Source organism: Sinocyclocheilus anshuiensis, unplaced genomic scaffold (genome assembly GCF_001515605.1).
Source record: "Sinocyclocheilus anshuiensis isolate Anshui unplaced genomic scaffold, SAMN03320099.WGS_v1.1 scaffold726, whole genome shotgun sequence".
NCBI lineage: Eukaryota > Metazoa > Chordata > Actinopteri > Cypriniformes > Cyprinidae > Sinocyclocheilus > Sinocyclocheilus anshuiensis.
In genome coordinates this window covers 175,496-201,718 of record NW_015542365.1, presented here as the reverse complement: position 1 = coordinate 201,718, position 26,223 = coordinate 175,496, and the positions used below count along the sequence as shown (strand labels likewise).

Here is a 26,223-nt window from a genome sequence, read left to right as displayed (position 1 = left end):
TCAGACCAATGAGCTTTGTAAAAATCGACGCGTTTCAGAAAGGCGGGGCATAGAGGAGAAACAATAATGTACAGTATGTGGAAAATAATGTGTTTTTTGAACCTTAAACCGCATAAACACATTTCATTACACCAAATACACAAAATACTGTTATTTTTAGCAGCATCATATGACCCCTTTAATGTCTTGTACCTTTGACGGTGTTAAACATGGTGTCACGTGGATGGAATGTGCATGGAAATGATATGCAGATGAGGTTATGCATAGTAAAACAAGGCGTTGTAAGCTCCATATGTAGTGATTTTGGGGAGGAGTCGGGGTGAAGATGCACGTAGGCACAATCTTACCCTGACTGGGAATTATAAAGGGATTTTTGCGCAGGTTCTGGCAGGTTTTATAAATCTGAAAACTTTTGTGCGTACGCAAAATCTAGCTTTTGTGCGTACGTACACTTTTAGGATGAAATCTACCGAGAGTTTTATAAATGAGACCCCAGGTGACTGAAGACTGGAGTAATGGCTGCTTATATTTCAGATTTGCCATCACAGGAATAAATTACATTTTAAAATATAATAAAATAGAAAACAATTATTTTAAACTGTAATATTTCACAATTGTACCGCTACATTGTGCCTCTCTGTAACAAACGTATCCTTCTATTTTTGTACAGTTTGGGTAATATTGTATGTTTTGTGTTAATGTGTCTGTCTAGCATTTCTAAGAAGCAGCCATTCCTACTGTATGTGGCTCTTGCTCACATGCATGTCCCACTGTTCCATAACTCCTTCCTAAATGTTACGACACAAGACCCTTACACAGCCAGCCTCAGTGACATGGACTCTTTGGTGGGGACAATCATGCAGGTGGTCAGCACTGAGCAGCTGGAAAACACATTAATATGGTTCACTGGTGAGTTATTTTACACGTATTACACTTTAAGCTGTTTTAGTTAAAACTTTGCTTACTATCAATACAATGAAACATCAATTTCTAAGGTGACAATGGCCCGTGGGAGCAGAAATGCCAATTTGCTGGGCATGTTGGGCCTTTTGTTGGAAAGTGGCAGGCAAGCAGAGGTAATGAAGAAACTGTCATATAAAATGTTTACGTTTATAGTCTCCTTTATTGAAAATATTATAAGGTGTTATATCTTTAACCTAAAGATGTTTCATGAATGAAGATCCAAGTTTTTTTTTTTCCTGTGGTGCGGATTTCATGCTTACTTATGACTTCTCCTCAGTTGTTTTAGATAACAAACCCACTAATTGAATTATCATGTAATACTCTGTTTTCATTCTTTGGAGCAGGTGGTGGCTCAGCCAAGAAAACCACATGGGAAGGAGGTCATAGAGTTCCCACAGTGGTCGCATGGCCTAAGAAGATCAAACCCAACAGCACCAGCAGCGCCCTGCTGAGGTACTGGAACATTATGAACATTGTGTAGCATGATTGTTTTGTTTTCACTGAATGACGACTGGCTTTAACTCCTTAGTGGTCTGGACATCTTTCCAACTATCCTCTCCCTGGCTGGTGTAAAACCACCATCAGATCAACGCTATGACGGCATTGATATAACCAACATTCTGCTCAACGACTCTGACACAGGGCATAAGGTACAGTCTGTTTGGATGACACACCACTTTATAGACCAAAAAAACATTTGTGAAATTTGCTCTGACTGGCTTTCTGTAAATTCTTGTTCCCGTCTTCAGAGTCTCATGCATCCAAACAGCGGTGCTGCAGGACAATTTGGCGACCTTCGAACCGTCAGGCTGAAACATCACAAGGCATTTTACATCACAGGTCTCTGTTTATTGAAGACTTCCACTTAAAAATAAAATGAAAAAAATCAATGTATTAATTCAAGAATAAAACTGTAAATAAATAATTTATTGAATTGACCAATAAATAGACTTATTTTAGTTTGCTGAGGACTTAATTTCCACTTAAAAATAAAAAATGAAAAAATCAATGTATTAATTCAAGAATAAAACTGTAAATAAATAATTTATTGAATTGACCAATAAATAGACTTATTTTAGTTTGCTGAGGACTTAATTTCCACTTAAAAATAAAAAATGAAAAAATCAATGTATTAATTCAAGAATAAAACTGTAAATAAATAATTTATTGAATTGACCAATAAATACTTATTTTAGTTTGCTGAGGACTTAATTTCCACTTTAAAAATAAAATGAATCAATTTAATAATTCATGAATAAAACGATTTTTTTTTAATTGACAAATACAGACTTATTTTATTCTATATTTTTGTTTATATTTTAAACGGTTGATTTAATTCGCTTAAATGTATGTTTTAATTCACACAGTTAAATGTAACAGTAAAATAATAAACTAAAACATCACATTTTTATTTTAACTGAATGTTTATTGATTTTTAACAAGAATAAAATACAAAATAACAGATATCAAAATGACATAAATCAAAAAAGTCACATTTTTAAATTGATAAACATTTTAAAGTATTTATTTAATTCACGTTTAAAAATATAGTTAAATGTAACAGTAAATTATAAATTAATAAATCACATTTTTAAATTGATAAATAAATAGACATTTTAAACTTTTAAAAAAAAAATTCAATCATGTTTAAAAATTTATCTGTGAAATAAATGAAGAAATATAATTTTCTTAAAATTGACAAATAAATAGACATATTTTAAACTAATTATTTCTTGTTTAAAAATGTAGTGTAACATGGAATGTGGAATCTACCTATACATATCTATGAGTGCTCCCATGTATGAACTGTCCAATGGCATTTTTTTAAATGACTGTTACTACGCTGGTATTGGTTGATTTAATGGTTCTGATGTGCTCTCTCAGGTGGATCAGTGACATGCGGTGGAGGAAGTGGACAACAGCAGTATCACGACCCCCCTCTGATATGTGACCTCTCACAGGACGAGGCAGAGGAGACCCCTCTGAACCCTGAGAGTGATGAGTACAGATCTGTCTTGAAGGAAGTGGAGAGAGAGAGGGAGGCTCTGCTATGGGACATCGCCACAGATAAGATATCATTGGCCGACTACACCGTGATTCCGGCTGCAGTCCCCTGCTGCCAGCCACACAACCCCGCCTGCCGATGTCACAGTTTAAAATGAGGTCAGTCGGGCTCAGCCTTGAACTCAGCACTGTTTGTCAACGGGTTAGATCACATCAACATATTGAAAGCACTGTTTTTTTCCTACACTGGGAAGAGCATAGTTCAAATATTGAACTCAGTGTCCCAGAAAACCACACTAGATTACTAAGAAGATATGTTGTTGATGTGAAATGCTACAGCTGTGTAACAGGAAACTAGATTCCAAGATGTTGCAGTACATTTCAATTCTGCTTTTTCATTATGAGCTAGACCAGGCCAGTTGCATAAACATAGCTGCTATGTTAAGACTGTGTCTTAAAGGTCCCATGACATGCTGCTTTTTGGATGCTTTTATATAGGCCTAAGTGGTCCCTAGTACTGTATCTGAAGTCTCTTTCCCGAAATTCAGCCTTGGTGCAGAATTTCAACCACTACGTGCCAGTCCCGCAATGAGCTTTCCTTAGGACGTGCCATTTCTGTGTCTGTAGCTTTAAATGCTAATGAGGAGGAGAGAGGCGGGGCAAGGTGCTTCCTCGTTTGCAAGCCATGATGTCTCTTGAGGAAAAAAAAATATTGCGCTGGCCTTGCACGGTAGTAGCTCATTTTCTCATGGGCGGGCCAAATTCTCTGGGCGGGCAAAGCAGAGAAAGGGGAGGTAACCTTTCCCCATATGACGACATAAAGGGAAGATTCCAGATTGGGCCATCTGAGCTTTCATTTTCTCAAAGGCAAAGCAGGATACCCAGGGCTCGGTTTACACCTATCGCCATTTCTAGCCACTGGGGGACCATAGGCAGGCTAGGGGAACTCATATTAATGTTAAAAAACCTCATAAAGTGAAATTTTCATGCCATGGGACCTTTAAGAAATAGTTTAACCAACTAGCAGTTAGCCAAGAGGTAGTCAGCCTTACTTTTCTGACTCAAATTGAGCCAATCTAACGTTTTGTAACCGACTTAAAAAAATTATAACCAGTCTTGAAGAAAACAAATTAGATAGGGGTAATCACAATTACTGATCTTTATATTTCTAAAGAAATCATGAGATTAATAACTGTTTCATTCTTTTGACAGCTCTATATTTTAACAATATGAAATTAAATTATCTTAAAAGTCGGTTTTATTCTGTTTTAAAGGTTTGTGCATCTCACATTACTGTAAAAGTGGGTATAAAAATACATTGTAACCAAATACCAAGTTGTCTTTAGTACAATGGAAATAAAAATTATTTATAATAATTATTTAATTTTGGGGGAAAAAAAATGTTGTCTTTATAATTTTATAGGTGCCTTTATATTTAGGGAGTATATATTTTAGACAATTAAAATATATGATTGTATGAGATACAAATAAAAATAGATGGAAATATTTTAATTTATCTTGTGTTTTATATAAATGACAAAATGGGGAATGACTTTCACTTTCCCTAGTTTGATACCATGTCGCCATCTTGTGGTAATACTTTTGCCATAACTGTAACTGCATAACTTATTATTGGATTGATTAATAATTAAGAAACTGACAGTATTGTTTTGTTAATTACTAAATATATCAACTTATCACATGAATGATTAAAAAAAAATATTATATTACCAGGATTTCTGACATGAATCTAAAATTGTTTCTGAAATAAAATGACAAACATTTCTATATCCAATTTATGCTTTCACATACATTTGAACATAAATATTACATTAATAACGAATTTAAAAATGCAGTTTTAGATTTAGTCCAAATTCCCATTGGCTGCTCCCATGTATGAACTGTCCAATGGCATTTTTAAACTTATTTGGTCAGTTAAAATACTGTTAATGTTTGGTATTGTGAATTCACTCATGGTTTCCAACGTGTTCCCTCAGGTGAATCAGTAGACACTGAGTTTCATTTCAACCTCATTCTTTATTCGTTTGCTGTTAGTAAGCACATTGGTGAATCCAAACATACATACAGTGATGAACACCTGCTCTGGCACTCATGCAGAATGAAGTCTAGGCCGACAGATGTGGCTCTTTCAAATGAACATGAAAATGTCACATTACGAGTGGAGCCAACTGAGACGTCCTTATACTATTCCCAACTTAAAATAAGATACAGAACCTCATACTGTTAAAAATGTTAACTTAAATCCTTGAAAAACAAATAATTTAGGATGCTCTGAATTTGTAATGCTACTGTGCATTCATAATTGTCTTGCTGTGCTGATTCGGGGAAAAAAACACCTGTCTGTGATAAGAGATCACCTTATCTAAGAAAATAAATAAGTATCCTTTCCTATTAATCAACAAGCAATTCCCTTTTGAGTACATTTCTGTTCCCATATTAGAATTATAAGCAGCCACTAAACACAACATCACAGCAGAATATAGAAGAACAATCAACGAGCAGCCTACTTGACCTGGTGCAACATTAAGTTAGGATGGGGAAAATAAAATATATCATCATTGTAAACAATGTGCACTGTAATTTCTTACAAATTTAGAAATTCTTTCCTTAGCTCATAAAGTTTCTGTATGGAAATTAGTGTTTTGACCATAAAGTAAGCTACAAGGAAATTAAAAACCAAAGACCCTGAAATTATATATATATATATAAAAAAAAAAAATCTTAACAGCCATTAGCCACCTACACTAAATATACCAATGCATTTTAATTATAATAAAAGTATCGTTCACCCCAAAATGAAAATTCTGTCATCATTTACTCACCCTCATGATTTTCCACTTCCCTCATGAAAATCATTTAAACACAAAAGATGATACTTTGAAGAATGTTTCAACTGTACAATGAAATTCAACTGGGTCCACAACAACATTGGACAGAAAAACAGACATTTTTCCAAATATTGGAAAATTTTTCCAAAAGTCATTTAGGTTTAGAAGAACATGAGGGTGAATAAATATGGACAATTTTCAATTTGGAGTGAACTATCCCTTAAATTACCCAAAGTTCCAGTAGAGCAAACATCTGTGAGCAACATGTTTTTACAGTTGGATGAAAAAAAAGAGAAGTGCCTTAGAAAGTGACATGTCAGTTAAAATTGGGTTTGAAAATGCTAAAATAGATCAGCAACATGTCATGGGGTAATTGCTGTTGCTAAAATCATACAAACACAGAAATATTTTTATTAAGAATGGTGACTTTTAGAATCAAGGTGCCATAGCGATGTGCACTGCTTTTTCTCGCCCACTACCATGGATTCATAACTATTCGTTGCATGTCGAATTTGCTCACAATCCTGAATGGCACATTAGTCAGTGCATCATCTCTGTTTGTTCACATTGTTTATGGGGAAAAATTCAGTGTATCTTCTGTAAACAGTCTGAACACATCAACAGTGGATCAACGCAAAAAAAAAAAAGACGTGTTCCTCCCTTTATAGTTACATGCACTCACTCATTTTGAGATCACAGTAGAAAAACGTCTTGGATGATAACTGGGAAAGAGCCAAAGGGAGGACTCTTTGAACACTGTGTCCAATCTATGACTGTACTAATTCTCCATGGGAATTAGTTAGTATCTGGTTGGTGGGTAGTGATGATTATATGACTGTCCGTCTCGTGACATTGCATTGAATCAATCTCTATGGCGTGTAAAACAAGCGTGTTGACATCAGCAGTATTTGCATCGAGGTTACTGACAGTCTCTGTCACGGGGGCCATTTGCGTGCTCACTGCTTCCTCAATTCCCTCAAGTATCAAAATGGCACTGCTAGGCTGAAAACATTTTGCATTGAGCTTGTTCACTTCCCCGACATGCACCTCATTCTCTTCCTGAACAGCAGCATCTTCATCACTGACTCCATTCTCCTGGGTTGCATGTTCCTCTGTTATACCAGCTTTATCTTGACCTTCAATATCTGGCGTGTTCTCCTCAAAAGCATCATGGAGTGCAACATCTTCTACAGTTGTAGCTGCGGTTTCAAGTGCCTTCTCAGCATTGTCTTCCTCGACAGAACTGAGATCCATAGTAACTTCATTATTATGGATCCTTACTTCTGGATCTTCTTCATGAAAGACCTTGTCAGGGGCTCGTCTCACATCGCTGTCCTGTTCAAGTCCAACATCTTGACTTCCCTTCTTCACTTCATGGAAATCATGAGGAATCTTTTTCTCGATGACTCTGTCTACTGAGGTAACATCTACTGCATCTTCGACAACAGTCGTTTCTTGTTCAAGATCTTCTTCATTGCATGCATCTCCTTGCTGAATCTTGTCTTCAATGAGTCCATCTATCTGTGGAGCAAGATAGTCACAATCATAATTTTGTAGATCTTTGGCATCCTTATCAAGCCTTTGCATTTCTTTTGATCCAATGTGTCCATCCTCTTCCTCGGTTTCAACAGAAACAACAAGGTTCGGGTGGACTTCAACTACTAATGTAATGTAACTCTCTCCCTCTTGAGGCAGCTGCCCATGGCCAATTTCCTGCTTCAGGTCAAGTGCAGTCTGTTCTGCATCACTCGGTCTCGACTCGGAGTCTGAAACATCTGTAAGTTCATTTAAAGGTCCGCTAGATGTGGCTCCTGGATTTTGTAATGAAGGGAGGTGAGGAGCAGGGCTGTAAAGAGATGTATATCATTAGGAGAAGGTAATCTTAATGTTACCTCATCATGTGCTTTATGTCGTTGCGACCGGTTTTTACCTCTCTGCGGATTCATATGGAACAGGGGTAGGCCATAATTCTTGGGCCCCGCCCCCTTCCTCCTGCACCCAGCCACGGTTAGAGGAAGCGTAAGTCAGAATGGCTTCTGTCACAGTGTAAGGGGTGTGACCCTGCACACAGTCCTCAATGTGCTTGACAGGAAGCTGAGTCTGCAGGAAAAGATGGAGCTGGCTATCTGACAGGCATACCGTCATATGTGCAGCACTCTGTATAGGAAGACGAAAGCAATTAATTTCAGGAGAATTTGGTGTTAAAATGAATATTTCTGTACTATTTTATATGCTATTTTTAAATTCTCCCGTTTTTAAAATGCTTTGTAAGAAGCAAGCACCAGACATTGACAAAAACATTTTAAATTAAACACTAGAACTGACTTATCCAAGAAGCTCTGAAGACCTTTTCTCCTCCTTTCAATGAATTCATCATTAATAAATGAGAAGAAAGACTTTTTGGGCAGATCAGGAACAGGCCTGTGAGAAATACAACGATGTATTTAACTCTAAAGATACAAAAAAAGAAAAAACAATGCAGAAAAAGTCCCTACTGGATGGCAAATTGATACTATTGCTTGCAGTAAACGACTTGTGTGCTTGGGGTCGTTGTCTTGCTGCATGACCATTGTCTCTCGAGATTCAGTTCTTGGACAGATGCCCTGACATTTTCCTTTAGAATTTGCTGGTATAATTCAGAATTCATTGTTCCATCAATGATGGCATGCCGTCCTGGCCCAGATGCAGCAAAACAGGCCCATGATACTACCACCACCATGTTTCACAGATGGGAAGGATCTTATGCTGGAATGCAATTTGTCTGACTGTGGATTTGTGGAGTCCAAACACTTTAGAGATGGTTTTGTAACCTTTTCCATCCTGATGAGCAACAACAACTCTTTTTCTGAGGTCCTCAGAGACCTCTTTTGTTCATGTCATGATTCACTTCCACAAACATGATCAGACTTTGATAGATTCCTGTTCTTTAAATAAAACAGGACACACACTGACACCTGATAGTCATCCCACTGATTGAAAACACCTAATTTTGCCTTCAAATTAACTGCTAATCCTAGAGATTCACATACTTTTGCCACTCACAGATATGTAATATTGGATCATTTTCCAGAATAAATAAATGACAAAGTATATATTTTTGTCTAATTTGTTTGATTGGATTCTCTTTGTCAACTTTCAGGATTTGTGTTTAAATCTGATGATCTTTTGAAATTCTGAAGGGTTCACAAACGTTCAAGCAGCACTGCATTTACAGTAAATGTAAATATATATATATATATTTTTTATTTTATTTTTTTTTTAAGCACATTGGCTGAGACATACATGCAGCTATACAGTCATTTGTTTGTGCAAAGGAACTTACACCAGACCAGCATTCTTTTGCAGTTTTTTCTTCAACCACACAAACTCGCTGTATCACCGCCTCACACAGGATGTTTTGGCAGTGAATGCTTTGCTGTTTGTCTGGTGACAGAAACCAAGTAAGTGACCAAATTCAGATCAGATAACACCAGGGCAGACAAAAACATGCATTGAACAACAGTGGAATAAAAACATATATATTAGCGAAAGACTAATATATCGGCCAGTATTTGGCTATTAAGATGGTGATATAAGATGGTGTATTATGTACAATATATCCGACACAGCCCACCCTGCCCTCTAGATATTCATATAAATGAAGCACTGAACTAAAGATATATAGCTATAAAGAACTATAAGATATATATATATATATATATATTCATGTAGCAAGGAAACCCCCATAAAGCAATAATGATATGAGGACATGGCTGTGATTTAATCAACACCAATACTGTAACCAATACAGGATGACAGACAGTTGCAAATTTAAATATTGGGGGGGGCTTATAAATTTAATGGCTTATAAATTAATCTTAACATTTAAATCTGTTTTCTTATCTAGAGAAGTATTAAAAAGTCTTTGGAACTTGGAAAGAGTCACATTATTAGATTGGGATCTTGTAATATTAGAAGTCCTTGAGGCAAAAATACTCACATGAAGGAAAATTTTGAAGTCCAGATATGAGATCCACGACCCTTCATTTTGAACACGAGGATCCTGAACTCTCACAGCAATGAATTCCTTTGGAAAAAAGTTAGAGAAACATCTTCAAGACCAAAATATACAAATATCAAACATTTATGGCATTTTATACCTTTAAAAAAACAATCCTGTGGTCCATTGCTATCAACAGCATAACCTCTTGTGTCAAATCAGCTGTTTTGTAATCTGCATGTCTTAATGTCTGTATGACTTAAACCCATAAGATCTCATTGCTTTAGTGCAATAATCAGATCTGCCACTGCACATCACACAAACACACTGGAAAGAATAAGAAAGAGATCTTACATCCTGCTCTTGACTTTTGATCATCCTACCAGAGGTAACATGGCACAATGGACATCTGTGGAAAACCAGCCACTGCAACATGAGTCATCAACCACAACAACAAAACATCCCTTATCATGTATGTTTTGCTAGTTTTTTTTTTTTTTTAACTTACATGATTACATGTCTTTGTTTTTCCATAACTTGAGGAAAGGAAATATTTTCACAAATCCATAAAGGGAGAAATCAACAGATTCCTCAGACCTGGTACTGTCTACCCTCCAAAACATCACTAATTGTTGATTTGAGTATCCAGGGGACAAACATCTCCTGACTTGCTCTTTTAACCCTTGTGATGCATCATCTGCCCCTCCTCTTCCTCTAAACAGCCATTAATCATGATGATTATTTGTCAGTTCTGTGGTCAATAATATGATTTACCCGTGATTGCTGGGTAAATGCATTGAAGCGGAACAAGTTACTTATAGCAAACCTGTGTAGAGGAATACTTTGGCATAAGTGTAGTGGGTTTTAATTCGACAACTTGTTGTCTGTTATCTGTCACAGCACTTCTTACTCAAGAGAATAGCTAGAAGATAGGTTTATTGGTATGATACTTACTGTAATAGTGCTCTATTTCCAGGTTGTATTTCAGGTATCGCAAGTTAATGAGCTCACACGAACGTCAAAATATATAGTAAAATTCGTACCTTCATCCCATCAGTCTGTAATGAATTGTGATTTTTCTTAAATGTCACTTAGCTTGTATTACACATACAGATAAAACCGATTAGAACGATTAAAAAAAAAACACGTCAAAACATTATGAACGAGTAACGTGATCAACTTCGTTTTTCTTCAGCTGTGAATATATAAACAAGCTGAGGTGAGATACTGCCATCTAGGGTACGGGTAGTTAGTCTGTTTATGAGTTATGCTTATGTTGCTAAAACAAGCAAGAAAAGGGTCACTTTGAGACACAGCTTTATAGGCTACGGCTTATCTTTTTCCGGTAACGAAAATGTATTCTCTGTAGAGTAGCCTACAATTAAAACAAGATACTTCTACAGGTGAATGGTAAACATTTTAACTAATAGATATCCTTTCCAATGTTAATCAAAGGATATTAAGGCAGTTGTTTTGTACTACAATTTTTCTGAAATGTTATGTTTAAACATGCAAATGAGACATTAGCTACAGTAATTAAATATGCACTATTTTGCAATTCTTTCCTGAAATCTGGGGCCAGTTGCATAAACTATCCTCTGTTAAGAACTAGTCTACCCAACTAGCAGTTAGCCAAGGGGTAATCAGTCATATTCTTTGGATTCAACTTTCTATGTAACCAACTTAAACAAAGTTATAACCTGTCTTAAAGAAGAAGAAAAAAAATGAGAATACTTGTAAGACTAGTTTAAGTATTTTGCAACTGGCCCTCTGAACACTGAATAAAGGTTCAAAATCCTTGTTTCATTTAATTGCCATATTAGAGTTTTACAGAGGGAATTTTGGATATCTCTTTTTATTACTCCATAGATCAGAAAAGACACAATTTAACCGAAACAAATTACCATGTTTACCATGCAAAATGTTTTGTAAATCTGGCAAATGATACAGTAGCCTAACAAACACCCACAGTATATAAAACCTTAAGAATATAGATAAAGAATAAAACTGGAAAGTTTGGCGAAACTGCTACTTACGTGGAGATTTCTGGCTCAGTGCATGAGAAAAAACTAATTTAAAACAGCTTTTAAAGATATGTATTGTAATTGAAATCTACAGGCACAAATAGATAAAGTGTAATAAAATGTTAATTAACTGTGTATTTAGGATGTTTTCTTTCCACAAGTCTGAAAGAAGACAAGTTAAGGAAGCAAAATCGCAAAATCGACCAGTGCCTGTATAAACAATGTTTAGTCTTGGATAAAAGACTTGCATAAAATGCTTACTTTGACTGCAAGGTTCAGAAATGTATAATAGTTCTGGTATTATACTACCAATATCTTAATATTGTGACACTGGTGCTGTTTTCAGTTGTGAAATATAGTGTCTGATGTCAGTAATGATGAAGGATATACTACGTGGTGTCTCAGTGGAGTGTTGAGTGTAAGAACTTTATCCTCTGTAATCTTCTTAAGCTTCGGTTGCGTGCAGGTGGGGATGTCATATGGAGCTGCAGAGACAGACAGGGACAATGAGTCTTCGGCTTCATTTGATCGCTGATTTGAGCGTGTAATTCTGACTGGTGAGTTTATGACAATAATAACATAGTGGATTATTTGAATACTATCAAAATTGTGATATTTGTTGTTTCCCAACAAAAGAAATGGAGGACGCAGAGGTCCGACAACAGAAGCTGGACAATCAGGTTAGGATCTCAGAAATTAGTGTCTTTTGATTAGTCATTTACTTATAATTTTGTGTTACATATTTTATCAATAATATGTAGTTTTTAAAAATATATATTATTTAACCTTTGACATTATTGTCATGCTTAAAAGCATCATCTATACATACATATATATATATATATATATATATATATATCTGATGTTTAACATTACTTTATAACATGTCAACTCTCATAGCGTTCGCTTTTAATCAAGAAACAACAAAGAAGAAGGGCAGATGCCCAGATGATCACAGCTAATCATGACATCCGTCCCAAGACACGCAAACAGAAAGCTGAGTCTGACGATACAGCTTTATTGATAAGCCAGTCTCAGAGCAACATTGCCCTCAGTGGTTCGTAAACATTTACTCTATAGAAACCAGAGCCTCAATGTTAACATGTAATTGTTGTTTATTAGTCATTAGATTAGTCATCTTGTTTTTTTTTTTGAGTTTTACAGAAAATAACAACCTACCTGTTTATTATCAGACATGCAACCTGAGCAGATTTATGAAAACACGGTGGAAGAGATTTGTTTAGGAGAACTGACCATTTCATCCAAGACAGAAGAGGCTTCGGAAGAGGTAGCTGATTCTGTTCCGGTCATCACTAAGAAAATCAATCTAGAGATCAGCCCGCAGCACAGCGCTAAATGCACTTTAGACAAAGAAGGCCAATCAGATGGAAAAAAAACTAATAAGAAAGGTGTGAAAAAGTGTTTTTTCCATTTTCAGTTGTAACTTTTGTATCTGCCTTAGTGTGATGTGCCTTTACATTTTGTTGAACTGAACGCATTCTAGTACTTGAGGCCAAACCTGCATTAGAAGGGGAGGAAAATGAAGAGAAAGAGCAAAAACCAGTGAAGAAGAAGGATAAGACAAAGGAATCGAAGGAAAAAGTGAGGACAGAAGAACAGTCTTGTAAGTGCACCGGAGATGTGTCTCCATTGTTAAACATGATACAAGTTAAAGGCCATTTCCTGTAGCACAGCCCAGTGCCTCATCCATAAATAGGAAATAACCTGACATTGGCATTGTTAACATTCCAACTCGTGGCATTTTCCAGCATCTCAGACTGATTCAGTTGTGGAAATCAACATTAATGAAGAGAAAAAACCTGAATCAGAGAGTGAGGATGAAAGAAAAGACTGGACAAAGAGCCCCATCCCTCCAACACCAAAGAAAAAACAACAACTAAAACCAAGTATACAAATCTCCTGATATAAAAATGATATATGTCTCCATATGAACCTTTTTTGTTTAATGATGGTTTTGTTTGATGTGGCCTGATTGTTATTATTAGTTTTCTGTCTTTGTAGTGAGATGTCATCTCAGTGACAGTGAGGAAGAAAAAGAGGACAAAGAGGAGGAGGACAAGAAGAGGGAAGCTAAAAAAACACCAAAAAAGTCTAAAAAAGGAGCAAAAAATAATGACAATATTGCTTCTTTAAACTCCAACTATAAAGAGCCTACCTCCGACAGTGATTCTTTGGACATGGGAAAAGTAAGACATAGTCTAAATTCATTCATTTAGTGTTGTACGTGTGTGTGTGTGTGTAATTTTGTGTATATAATTTTAGTATCATTGATATACTATTATACTTTTTGTTAATATTTTTAAATAGATTTTATGTTTTACCTTTCCATTTTAATTTGAAAGCTTTAAGCCCCGTTCACACCAAGAACGATAACTATAAAGATCACGATATTTGCGTCCACACCAGCGAACGATATCGTCTGTTTATTCTTAGTGCACTCTCGTCTGCCGCTTTAAATTCTCGAGCTCCTTATAGCAGGATGGATTCTGATTGGCTGTCAATGTTTTTATCGTTCATCAGCCAGAAAAAATCGTTCCGAAAATGATTCCAAAGATATCGTTTCTTTGTGCCTTTATCGTTATAGCTGTGGTGTGGACTATGTGCTATTCTTTAATATTGAGAACGATTTTTAGAACTATATCTTTATCGTTATCTTTATAGTTATCGTGATTGGTGTGAACGGGCCTTTAGAAAGCTTAGGTTTTTGCCCTTTTTTTGAGTTTTTGTTTACCATGTCCATACAGCTTTTTTTATTCTTAGTTTATTTAGATTTAGTTATTTTAGTACTTAAACTACAATCTTAGCTTTTTCGGATTTTATTTTATTATTTTATTTTATTGTAAGTTGATATTTATTTTATTTCAAGTAATGAAAATGACACTTTTAATGGTTTTTGGTTTCATTAATACAATAACCCTGTGTTTTATCTTTCTCATGCAGTCCTCTCCGATGTCTTTGGAGGATCTGGAACAGTTTGCCATGCGTCCTGCTCCAAGAGATGTGACTATTCAGTGCAGGATCACCAGAGACAGGAGGGGAGTGGAGAAAGGCATCTTTCCCACATATTACCTCCACATGGAAAAGGAGGATGGGAAAAGGGTTAGCCGAAGTGTGAATAAAGTAAAATATGAGAAATAATGTCTTTTTTCATTGCTTAACATATCATTGTTCTCTTCTCCAATGTTTCGGATGGGCAGGTCTTTCTGATGGCTGGAAGAAAAAGAAAGAAGTGCAAAACTTCGAATTATTTGATATCAATCGATCCTACCGATTTATCCAGAGATACTGACAGCTACATAGGCAAACTAAGGTCAGTACCATTAAAGTGTGTATCACAAATATTGTTTGTAATTCTGCCCGTGCTAAAATATAGAATTTGTCTCCTCAGATCAAATGTCTTGGGGACTAAATTCACTGTGTATGATAATGGCGAGAATCCAGAAAGGAATCCATTCATTAAAGAAACGGATACACTGCGACAAGAGCTAGCAGCAATATGTTATGTAGGATGCTGTGTGCTGATTTTTCTTTAGATAGTATATATTTTTTACATTTATTCTGTTCTGATTGGAAAAAAAGAAGAAAACATACTCTTTTCTTTACTGTTACACAGGAGAAAAATGTTTTGGGTTTCAAAGGACCTAGAAAAATGACAGTAATTATTCCTGGTATGCATGAGAATGATGAGAGAGTTGTTATTCGGCCAAAAAGTGTGAGTATTATGTTGTGGATTCGTGTTAATCACTTTTTTTTCATCAATTACAATATCACGTTTCTTCTTTTGGATATACACTACCATTCAAAAGTTTGGGGTCTGAAAGATGAACTATATCTTTATCGTTATCTTTATAGTTATCGTGATTGGTGTGAACGGGCCTTTAGAAAGCTTAGGTTTTTGCCCTTTTTTTGAGTTTTTGTTTACCATGTCCATACAGCTTTTTTTATTCTTAGTTTATTTAGATTTAGTTATTTTAGTACTTAAACTACAATCTTAGCTTTTTCGGATTTTATTTTATTATTTTATTTTATTGTAAGTTGATATTTATTTTATTTCAAGTAATGAAAATGACACTTTTAATGGTTTTTGGTTTCATTAATACAATAACCCTGTGTTTTATCTTTCTCATGCAGTCCTCTCCGATGTCTTTGGAGGATCTGGAACAGTTTGCCATGCGTCCTGCTCCAAGAGATGTGACTATTCAGTGCAGGATCACCAGAGACAGGAGGGGAGTGGAGAAAGGCATCTTTCCCACATATTACCTCCACATGGAAAAGGAGGATGGGAAAAGGGTTAGCCGAAGTGTGAATAAAGTAAAATATGAGAAATAATGTCTTTTTTCATTGCTTAACATATCATTGTTCTCTTCTCCAATGTTTCGGATGGGCAGGTCTTTCTGATGGCTGGAAGAAAAAGAAAGAAGTGCAAAACTTCGAATTATTTGATATCAATCGATCCTACCGATTTATCCAGAGATACTGACAGCTACATAGGCAAACTAAGGTCAGTACCATTAAAGTGTGTATCACAAATATTGTTTGTAATTCTGCCCGTGCTAAAATATAGAATTTGTCTCCTCAGATCAAATGTCTTGGGGACTAAATTCACTGTGTATGATAATGGCGAGAATCCAGAAAGGAATCCATTCATTAAAGAAACGGATACACTGCGACAAGAGCTAGCAGCAATATGTTATGTAGGATGCTGTGTGCTGATTTTTCTTTAGATAGTATATATTTTTTACATTTATTCTGTTCTGATTGGAAAAAAAGAAGAAAACATACTCTTTTCTTTACTGTTACACAGGAGAAAAATGTTTTGGGTTTCAAAGGACCTAGAAAAATGACAGTAATTATTCCTGGTATGCATGAGAATGATGAGAGAGTTGTTATTCGGCCAAAAAGTGTGAGTATTATGTTGTGGATTCGTGTTAATCACTTTTTTTTCATCAATTACAATATCACGTTTCTTCTTTTGGATATACACTACCATTCAAAAGTTTGGGGTCTGAAAGATTTTTTATGTTTTTGAAAGAAATCTCTTATGCTCACCAAGGCTGCATTTATTTGATCAAAAATACAGTGAAAATGGTAATATTGTGAAATTTTATTACAATCTTAAATAACCGTATTTTTGTTTGTTTGTTGTATAGTAATTTATGTCTTGGAAATATTTGTCACACTTCACTCAGATAAAGAATGTAATATACATTATTTCTGTTTCTATCAAATTATGTGTTTGGTTCAGTGATTAAATCAGCTGTTTTATATATATATATATATATATATATATATATATAATGAAAATTATTATTTTTTTTGCATGTCCCAGGAGCTGGAGTCTCTGCTCACCCGATATGAGAATGGTAACAAAGAGAATCTTGTCACCCTTGTAAATAAATCACCCAGCTGGAATGAGCAAACGCAGTCGTATGTGCTCAATTTCCATGGCCGAGTTACTCAGGCATCTGTGAAAAACTTTCAAATTGTCCATCCAGATAATGGTGAATGAGGTTATCCTTCTTTTTCTCATTTTGTATCTCTGTCTTTGTGTTTGTAGATGCAATATCATATAATATATAAGAAATATTACAATTCCTAATTCTAATTCTAATAATGTCAATGAATATCTCTCTCCAGTGGACTACATTGTGATGCAGTTTGGGCGGGTAGCAGAAGATGTGTTTTCCATGGACTACAGCTTTCCCATGTGTGCTCTACAGGCATTTGCCATCACTCTGTCTTCCTTTGACGGCAAACTGGCCTGTGAATGAGCTTCATTCATCTGTATTTTCTGTTCTTTGAAAAAGGGAAACTTTGCATTAATTTAAGATTTGAAATGTTCTTGCAGTCATAAATTAATGAACTTTAGATTTGAACTGTTATCCACAAATGGATAATTTATCTGTTTTACTAATTATGAATCTACAATTAGACATACAATGTATGAATTTCTTACATATTTTTTCTCTTTTTAATTGCTAAATATAATTGTCTGTTTTCCAAGACTGTTTAAGCAAATAATTTTGTTAGATATTTTCTTTTCATTTCCTTTGTGTGACGGCTCGGTACTGAAAACACACCGTGTAAACAGGGTCTGGGTCCAAATACAGGTGAAAACTTCTTTATTTAAACAGAAAGGCCAACAAGGCACAACAAAAACAGGTCTAGAGACGACGAACACCATTTCATTACACAATACAAGCAGGCCGAGTGGTGAGTGAGAGGTGAAGATATGGTCAGTGACAACGGGGCACAGCTGAGGGTGAGTGTGATGAGTGAGTGACTGAACAGGTGTGTGGAGTTTGGGGAATTAGTGTAATGAGTGAACAGGTGTATGGGGTTTGGGGAATGGGAGTCCGGGAGATGGCGCCCTCGGGCGCCGCCGCCTCTGAAGCCCTGTGAGCGGACACCGCCGCCTCGGGGGAACTGTGAGTGGACACCACCGCTTCTGAAGCCTTGTGAGCGGACACCGCCGCCTCCGGGGAACTGTGAGCGGGCACCGCCGCCTCGAGAGCCTTGCGAGCTGAGTACGCCGCTCGCACCGACATCAGCGGGGATTCCTGCATGCTGCGTGTCAGTGCCCTCTGGAGGAGAGAGGGAGAAACGCAGGGCCCAGACTCATGACACTTTGTTTACATGAAAAAAGCTATTGGTCTTATATAAGTTTATATTATACAGTCACTTTTCATAAAGTTACATTCACCAACCTTCATTATTCTTTGCATTTGAGATCCGTGTGGAATACTATATTTCGCCATAGTGATTATCTATGCACAATCAGCTTGTAACACTCCAAAGAGAAAGGAAAACTTGAAATCGCATCATATGACCCCTTTAATGTAAACATGTATATCTTTCCAGCGGGGGGCAGTAAAAGCCTGGGTCGTTTTTCATACTTCCGCAAACTAAAACAGAAGAAGAAAGGGACAAATTCGTATATAACGACATCGCCCCATTTTGATCTCTCAGCATAACTGAAGTTGATCCGTATTATTTATATATTCTCATTCAGGCACCTCACAGCGCCCATCAGCAATCTCCTCTGAAAGTTATTTGTGGAAGCTGGCTGGCTTGAAATGTGACTTAGAATGGAAACTCCCTCTTTTAAGTTTTGAGTTTGCAGACAGATGTGCTACGTCTCTTAAGACAGGAACTTTTCACCCGAGTTGGATATAAGATACATCGAGAATGCGGGACCGGACCAAAGAGCTGGGCAATGTGAGTACAAAGTAACTTAGGGCAGTGCACTCAGGAAACCGGCTAACGTGCTAACAGGCTAACCCACGGAAACTGCCCACTGCTGCAATTGCGATTTATTAACACTCACATATTCTCACGGGTCACTGTGACTGACTATTTATGTGTCTTTATGCAGATTGTTGAGAAAAAAAAAAAAGTCAAATACCACAAACTGGAAGCTAACACCCTTCTGCACTACCAACCCTCTAGTTTTGCAGTGTAACTTAGGTGGGGTGTAACTTTATTTAGCCTGCCCCCCCTGTGGTCTTATACGTTTCTCTTTTCACTAGATTGCTGATGCCTCAGATGAAGACGAAGAAAGCACAGGTCTCATGATAAAGCCTGGATCTGGGAGCTCAGCAAATGAAGAGAAAGAAAATGAAGCTGCCTTTAAAAAGGTTCATTTTAAGCCATTGTAACACATTTTAACTATTCGAAAGCATTACTGCAGCTTTCAATGGTAATATGCACATAAATTATTAGGGAACTGTGGAGTTGTTGTGTAACTACACACTGCCAAGCCACTACCTCCAAACTCCATGTTAAATAGATACTTTTGACCTTGTAATATCAACTGTTCACCATGAATTACGTTTTTGTTGATTAAATTGTTGCCTGTATGGTTTGGGATTTCAAAGTTTCCGGAGTCAAACTTATTATTGTCACAATTACACCCTATTTTTTCTGCAGGTTCAGGAGATTCAAGAGAGACTTGAAACTATTAAAAGGAAGGTGTCTGAACTGGAGAACAAACAGAAAACAGTGTTAGGAGTTGCACTTCCAGAAGAAAGTGAGTAGCTCAGCTTAGGTTTGGGTATTTTTATATTTCAACACATTTCCCTGAAATATAAAAAAATGGTTCTCTGTGGAGATTTATTTTTTTTTTTTTCAGTTTAGGTTTTATCATCCAAAAAAATGTTTAAATAAATAAATGTAAAAAAAAATCTCCTTGGCAATAGGTATGAAAAAGGAACTGCAGTCCCTCAGAGAAGACATCAAAGTCATGGCCAGCCAGATCCAAAAGAAGTTAAAAAGTGAGACTGATAAATAAAAACAGGTGGTTGTTATCAAACTTATTCTGCTGGACCTACTGGATGTGTAGTATTAAACGATATGTTTATGTCACAGGCATTGAACCTAAGAAAGCTGAAGGTGAAGAGAAATATATTTCAATAAATGTTAGAATGCGTAGAATCCAGGTGAGTTGCTTTTTAATACATATATTACAAATATTTTGTTTGTAAATATCATGCATGAACAGTGTTGTTTTGGCTCAGAATAATCTGTTCCTCCCTTTTTTCTCAATATCCTTTAAAAGCATGGTGTTTTGTCCCGTGAATTTCTGGAAGTGATGGGTCACTGTAATACAATTCAAGCCCAATACAGAGACAGAAATGTGGAGAGGATACACAGACAACTCAAAATCAGTATGTGCTTTTTCTGTCTTGTTTTTTTTTTCTATTGATAATACTATGGTTCTTATACAGGTCTTTCACAATAGACTTTTTAATTGTGCACGAGTCATGTTTTTCTTCATTTAAGAGTTTCCTTTAGTATGATCCAAGACTACTGCAGCATCAGCCAGTGCAACGTAGCTTTCACTTGCATTGTTCCTACAAGTCAAAATAAAATAAAATGGAATAGAACTAAATAAAACTAGCTTGAATGTGGTTTCCTTTACAGCTGGTAACAATGTGACAGATGAGGAGCTGGAATCAATGCTTGAGAGTGGACAAACAGATGTTTTCACGCAAAATGTGAGTGTGGTGTTTTGAGTAGTGTGCATGCATTGATTTGAATGCGTAAGTGTAAGTCTAGCATTCTGCCTAATAGATATTCATTGCTTTTCCTTCTACAATTACCTGAAGAAAACGGTCCACAACAGAGTGATATTGTTTATTATAGTCTTCTGATTTCTTAATGTCACATTTCAAGTCTTCTCTTTTGCTTTCTTTGGAATGGATGAGTTTCATTTGGTGAGATCCTTTTAGGAACCGTTCCATCTAAAATGCAATTGTTATTTCTTGTTTTTGATGACGTTGATTAACCTATCCGGGCATTTAGTGATATAATCATTTATAATAAATAGGGGCATTTGCCTGTTTCCTGGTCCTTCACTTTCTGAGTTTCTTGTGAAGCAGTAGAAACTCCAAATAATAGTCAAAGTAAGACCTACATTTGGAACTAAGAATGCTGGGGGCACCTTTGGACATAAAGTATCTTCGAGTGTTAATGCCTTTTTTATTCCAGATAAAGTAAATCTGGGTTGTCAACATCATATAAAAGCAATGCTAGAAGCAAATGCCTCATATTTTCAGTACCTCCTTTATAGATTTCCACTTCCCTTTTAGAGTTTTGATTACTGTCATTCTTGCCCTTCAGCTCATATATTCAGAACCCTTACACCCCCTTTGCCTGAAACGAAGCATCACCACCATGAAACATTTCACCATAGTGTCCTATATGTCACATGATGTGATCACATGAAAAATCCTGTTCAGTGTCTTGAACCCTTGTTTAAAAATCAATTTGTTCTTGCAGATTTTGAATGATGCTAAAGCTACCAAACAGGCTCTGAACGAGATTGAGTCACGGCATGATGAGATAATCAAGCTAGAGAAAAGTATTAAAGAGCTACATGATATGTTTCAGTACCTTGCAATGGAGGTGGAAGCACAGGTGAGATGAACACACTGGTTAGTTCATTCCTCAGATGGCTAGTAAATTAAAAACCATGATGTTTTATCATTTAAAAAACATTTTTTTTTTTTTTTTTTTATAAAACCCTTCCAAACCCCTTTGCCTGCAATAAAGCATCACCACCATGATGCATTTCACCGCTGTGTCCTATTTGTCACATGATGTGATCACATGAAACATCCTGTTCAGTATCTTGAACCACTGTGTAAAAATCAAGCTGTTCTTGCAGATTTTGAACGATGCTAAAGCTACCAGACAGGCTCTGAATGAGATCGAGTCACGGCATGATGAGATCATAAAGCTAGAGAAAAGCATTAAAGAGCTACATGACATGTTTCAGTACCTTGCAATGGAGGTTGAAGCACAGGTGAGGTGAACACACTTGATATATTTAGTACATTCCTCTGATGTCTAGGACATTAAAAACCACAATGTTCTATCATTAGGGTTGGGTATCGTTTGAATTTTATCGATTCCGATTCTTATTGATTCCTAGTTTCGATTCCAATAAGATAAAAAATCCAATATAAAAAAAATTAAGTCAAACATTTAGATCTCAAACATTTATTGTCTTTTTGTATTGCTGAATAACACGAGCAAAAATCAGCAGCCTACAGAACACTGCAAGAGGAATTTTGCCTATGCTTTAAAAAAAAAAATACCACCGCAAAAACAACTAGATTAATATAAATTTCAAATATTAAAGTGTTAAAGACAAGTAAACAGTCAGTAATAAGATAGGAACAAACAAATCAATTAGCAATATCATAAATACAACTGAACAAAATTTCAGGTACAGAAACTAATTAAAAGTTTAAAAACACTGCATCGTTTTCTTTTCATAAATGAAATATAGATTAATCAATGAAAGTTATTAAATATATTCAGTCAACATCAGTGAATGATTTTTTGTTCTTTGATTAACATTAATGACAGGCAGCGCGTTTATTAGGCTGCTGTCTCTAACACTGAACGCACGCAGATCTAAAAATACTGTACATGTGTGCTTTCTTTCTTATCTGTTTATGTTCACGTAAGACAAAAACGGCTGTGTTTATGATGATATACTGACGTAGTTTTCTGCATATTGGTCGACAAATATGAAAGAAGTCAGTTTCGGCCCGGAACATTCTTTTCTACAGTGGAAATAACCGGAACGGTTCGAGAACGGACACAAACCGGGAACCCGTACCGCGATCTCTGTTCTCTGTGCTAGCTCTTGCGATTCGTGTGCGCTGCACGCAAACAGGGCGCAAGTTCTTTCCGTTCCTGCACTTAAATCGTTTTTAATCACATTAAAATGCGAACGCAGGAATCGTTAAGCAGAATCGAAATGCACGCGTCTTATCGAATACCCGGTTCTTGGAAATTCGGAACCGGTTCTAAAATGGAACCGGTTTTCGATACCCAACCCTATCTAGCATTTTAAAAAATGTTGTTTAATTTAATAAATGTAATTTTTGTGAAATTAACTTGTTTTTTTCAGGGTGAAATGGTGGACAGGATTGAGGAGAACATTAAGAGTTCCCATAACTATGTGGAAAAGGCTGTTGCTGACACAGCTGCTGCGGTAGTAACTTCAAAAAAAGTGCGCAAAGTGAGTAAATTATTAATATGATTGTTTATTTATTGATGTGATGACATTATATCATTCACCAGTGCGACTGATCACATTTCTTCTTCACAGAAAAAATTATGGATTGCATTATGTCTTGCTATTTTGCTTGTAATAATAGCCATTATTGTGGCTGTCAGTTTCATTTGAGGTGAGTTCCATCAATTATATTGAATTTGAATGCCAACTGTATGCAAGCTATTTAAAGGGATAGTTCACCCAAAAATGAACATTTGCTTTTAATGTACTCACCTTCCAGTAAAATTCACATTCCTGGGACTAAATATCACGTTATTGGGCTCGCTTCAACCCACGGCAACAGTGTTAAAGTAGCCCAATTCCGTGGGAAAGCCACGGACTTGGCAACATTGCTTATGAACTGACGGCAATATAGCATTTCCTTGTATACCGCTGTAAACAAAGCAGAGTTGCGCTTTATACGGAGAAGAAAATGCCATTGCCATTGAAACTTTTCTCAAGACAGTTCCCTTCAGTGATACATTAATATAACCCCATAAATGTAATGCATTTTTGTACTTATTTTACTGTTTTTTTTCGGGATCTGCTGGGACAGTGATAAAGATCTACCAGTCGATCGCGATCGACGAGTTGGCGACCACTGCTTTAAAGGATTAGTTCACTTCCAGTATAAAGATGTCCCGCTGAAGTTCCAAATTGGAGTTTCAATGCAGCTTCAAAGGGCTCTACACGATCCCAGCCGAGGAATAGGGATCTAGCGAAACGATATACTTTTTAACCACAAATGCTTATCTTGCACTAGCTCCACGATGTGCATCCGCAAATTCACGCATTACACTATCACGTTGGAAAGGTCACGTGCGGTTAGCTCTGTCTTTGTACTCCAGTTTAAAAAGGTAGAGTAGGGCAAAAAACTCCATCATTTTCTCCTACATTTTCAAAATCGCCTGACATCGTTGTTTTACCTTTTTTTGTAAAGGGTGTTTGACTTTCTTTGCACGTTCGCTTTGTAAACACTGGGTCAGTACTTCCACCTACGTCACTACGGTAATGCGTGAAGTGGAGCTAGTGCAAGACGAGCATTTGTGGTTAAAAAGTATATACATTTTTTTAATTTTGAAGAAAATTATCATTTCACTAGACTGGATGACATGGGGGTGAGTAAATTATCAGGACATTTTTATTCTGGAAGTAAACTAATCCTTTAAGTGTCTCTTATTGCCAAATGTGTTACAGTTCTGTTATTATTATTTGATATTGAAATCATGTATCCTTTTTCTTTACAGAGTTTTCCTTTTATTAGACTTTTTTTTTTTTTTGCCCATGAAGCACTGGGTTTTGTCTTCCTAAACTGTCTGCCCGAAGTCCCTTTGGCAAGCTACATCTTTGGTAGCTACATGTGCTTAAATTTTAAATCTGTTGTTTTAGTTGCTTTGTCCTACAAAAGACATAATTTAGATTTCCTGAAAATGTATCTGCTGCACCACTTGGACATTTAAAAAGTTACATGGTAAAAACGGTTTGAATGAACTGATTACTTTATTGACTGTATATTCTAGATGGTGTACTTCATTTGCAGAAACCAACACTAAAACATGGTCATATAGGGTAGATGAAGAAAAATACGATTCCTAATATATAACGCTTCCATTTGGAGACAAGCTCAAGAACTCTGAGTGATGGGCCGTTTGTCTTTGCCGTAATATGATTCGAAGATGTCTTTTGTGTTATCTGTTGTGATTTATCTTTTTGTAATGCCATTTCAAACTTGAAATTTGCTAAAATAGCATTCGAGGTCATTTGTGTATATATAAAAACTAATTTTGTACTCTGCTTTGCATTATAGTAACTACCTTTCAAAATACAATTTCTCTTGTTCTCACAATTACATGTTGCATACTTATGTATATTTGAACTCATCTGTGCTCTGTCCCAGTTAAGACATGCACTTTTTAAGAAATGATTATGTACAGTTACTTGTTTAGTCCCTCAACCGTGGTGCCTTGAGCAATAACTTGGTTGCCCACTGTGTGGCACTATAAATGTCAAGATCACCAAGAGTGCAGTTTATCTGGTTTCAGTTTGCAGCCTGTACTGCCACACATTTCATTCTGGTGTAAAATTGTAATTTTTAAATAAAGTACATTATATATTTGACCTTGTAGTGTGTTTTTTTTCGTCTTATATTATTTTTAAATAACTGATATTTGAATTCCCTTTTTTTATGTAGATATGTATCGGTATTTCTAATAAAAAATACCTACTTTGAAGCCTGTATTGGGATCGTCGGGCCGGGTGGGGGGGTATTTCTCGCCAGAAATGATGACCGATAACACGGTCTTGAAACTCGTTTAAACTAGAGTTGTGGATGTCTCATAACCCTCTCACACAAGCGCTTGTCAACACTGCCGTCTATTGATGTTGCGGTCTCCGGTAGATTGTTGTTACCTCCATACCTCCAAGATACCTCCATAACGAATTTCTCATATTTGTCATAACATTATATTCTATGTGTTTATTGTATTTGCAGACAATGTAGTTCTCTGTAACTCTCATATAACTATTTTCACAGAGAAGAGTGCCATTGAATGTGTAGCTGATATGAAGTGGGTTCCCATTCATGGGAACTTCGAACTGCGTCCTCTAGGGGTCGCTATGGGGGAATGCCTCGTCGTGACCCGTGTCTGAAGCATACATTGAAAAAACACCAACTCGTTGGCCGGCGACAGCCATGACGTCACTACCGGTGCGACTATAGTATAAATAGGCGCCGGGAGCACACATCATTCACTTCTTCGTCTGAAGCTTGCGTCCGCAGCATGGCAAGAAACCTAGAGGACGCAGTGTCTC

At 36.3% G+C, this 26,223-nt stretch overlaps 3 protein-coding genes and 1 pseudogene across 6 annotated transcripts in view; 3 read left to right on the top strand and 1 right to left on the bottom strand.

Annotated features, from left to right (window-relative positions):
* The window catches only part of LOC107692046 (arylsulfatase G-like), a 13,908-nt gene extending 10,501 nt beyond the window's left edge, over positions 1-3,407 (top strand). Inside the window, exons 6-11 of the mRNA XM_016490926.1 lie at positions 713-909; positions 996-1,076; positions 1,308-1,416; positions 1,493-1,613; positions 1,713-1,803; positions 2,848-3,407. Of these exons, the coding sequence (XP_016346412.1) occupies positions 713-909; positions 996-1,076; positions 1,308-1,416; positions 1,493-1,613; positions 1,713-1,803; positions 2,848-3,125 (877 nt within the window). The 3' untranslated portion in view covers positions 3,126-3,407. The remainder of the gene's footprint in view (positions 1-712; positions 910-995; positions 1,077-1,307; positions 1,417-1,492; positions 1,614-1,712; positions 1,804-2,847) is intronic.
* A 2,422-nt stretch (positions 3,408-5,829) lies between these two features.
* Positions 5,830-11,178, bottom strand: LOC107692045 (uncharacterized; annotated as a pseudogene).
* A 1,101-nt stretch (positions 11,179-12,279) lies between these two features.
* On the top strand, positions 12,280-17,848 carry LOC107692044 (tubby protein homolog). Its single transcript, XM_016490925.1, has 13 exons — positions 12,280-12,376; positions 12,456-12,499; positions 12,720-12,876; positions 13,013-13,240; positions 13,324-13,443; positions 13,589-13,726; positions 13,842-14,026; positions 14,781-14,939; positions 15,038-15,150; positions 15,229-15,343; positions 15,454-15,552; positions 17,170-17,341; positions 17,478-17,848. The coding sequence occupies exons 2-13, from the start codon at positions 12,458-12,460 to the stop codon at positions 17,609-17,611; spliced, it is 1,662 nt and encodes a 553-aa protein (XP_016346411.1). The 5' UTR covers positions 12,280-12,376; positions 12,456-12,457; the 3' UTR covers positions 17,612-17,848.
* An 832-nt stretch (positions 17,849-18,680) lies between these two features.
* LOC107692043 (syntaxin-4-like) lies at positions 18,681-25,505 on the top strand. 4 transcript variants are annotated; one of them, XM_016490921.1, is made up of 11 exons: positions 18,681-19,058; positions 19,370-19,477; positions 19,770-19,869; positions 20,039-20,113; positions 20,208-20,278; positions 20,398-20,506; positions 20,763-20,836; positions 21,621-21,758; positions 23,266-23,380; positions 23,467-23,545; positions 24,662-25,505. In XM_016490921.1, exons 1-11 carry the CDS (start codon positions 19,029-19,031, stop codon positions 24,870-24,872), a joined length of 1,110 nt encoding a protein of 369 aa, XP_016346407.1. In that variant the 5' UTR covers positions 18,681-19,028; the 3' UTR covers positions 24,873-25,505. The 4 variants fall into 4 exon arrangements, with proteins under 4 accessions (XP_016346407.1, XP_016346408.1, XP_016346409.1 ...); XM_016490922.1 differs by lacking the exon at positions 21,621-21,758 and adding an exon at positions 22,009-22,146 and having other exon boundaries at positions 24,660-24,800; XM_016490923.1 differs by lacking the exon at positions 21,621-21,758 and adding an exon at positions 22,009-22,146 and having other exon boundaries at positions 23,266-23,376; positions 24,660-24,743.
* The last annotated feature ends 718 nt before the right edge of the window (positions 25,506-26,223 follow it).

Excerpts from the sequence above, each read along its gene's own strand:
- LOC107692044 (XM_016490925.1), top strand. The coding sequence starts at position 12,458 with ATGGAGGACGCAGAGGTCCGACAACAGAAGCTGGACAATCAG. Across the intron at positions 15,151-15,228 it reads AGCTACATAGGCAAACTAAG|ATCAAATGTCTTGGGGACTA; the intron begins GTCAGTACCATT and ends TTGTCTCCTCAG. Across the intron at positions 17,342-17,477 it reads AATTGTCCATCCAGATAATG|TGGACTACATTGTGATGCAG; the intron begins GTGAATGAGGTT and ends ATCTCTCTCCAG.
- LOC107692043 (XM_016490921.1), top strand. The coding sequence starts at position 19,029 with ATGCGGGACCGGACCAAAGAGCTGGGCAAT. Across the intron at positions 19,059-19,369 it reads GGACCAAAGAGCTGGGCAAT|ATTGCTGATGCCTCAGATGA; the intron begins GTGAGTACAAAG and ends TCTTTTCACTAG. Across the intron at positions 20,114-20,207 it reads GATCCAAAAGAAGTTAAAAA|GCATTGAACCTAAGAAAGCT; the intron begins GTGAGACTGATA and ends TTTATGTCACAG.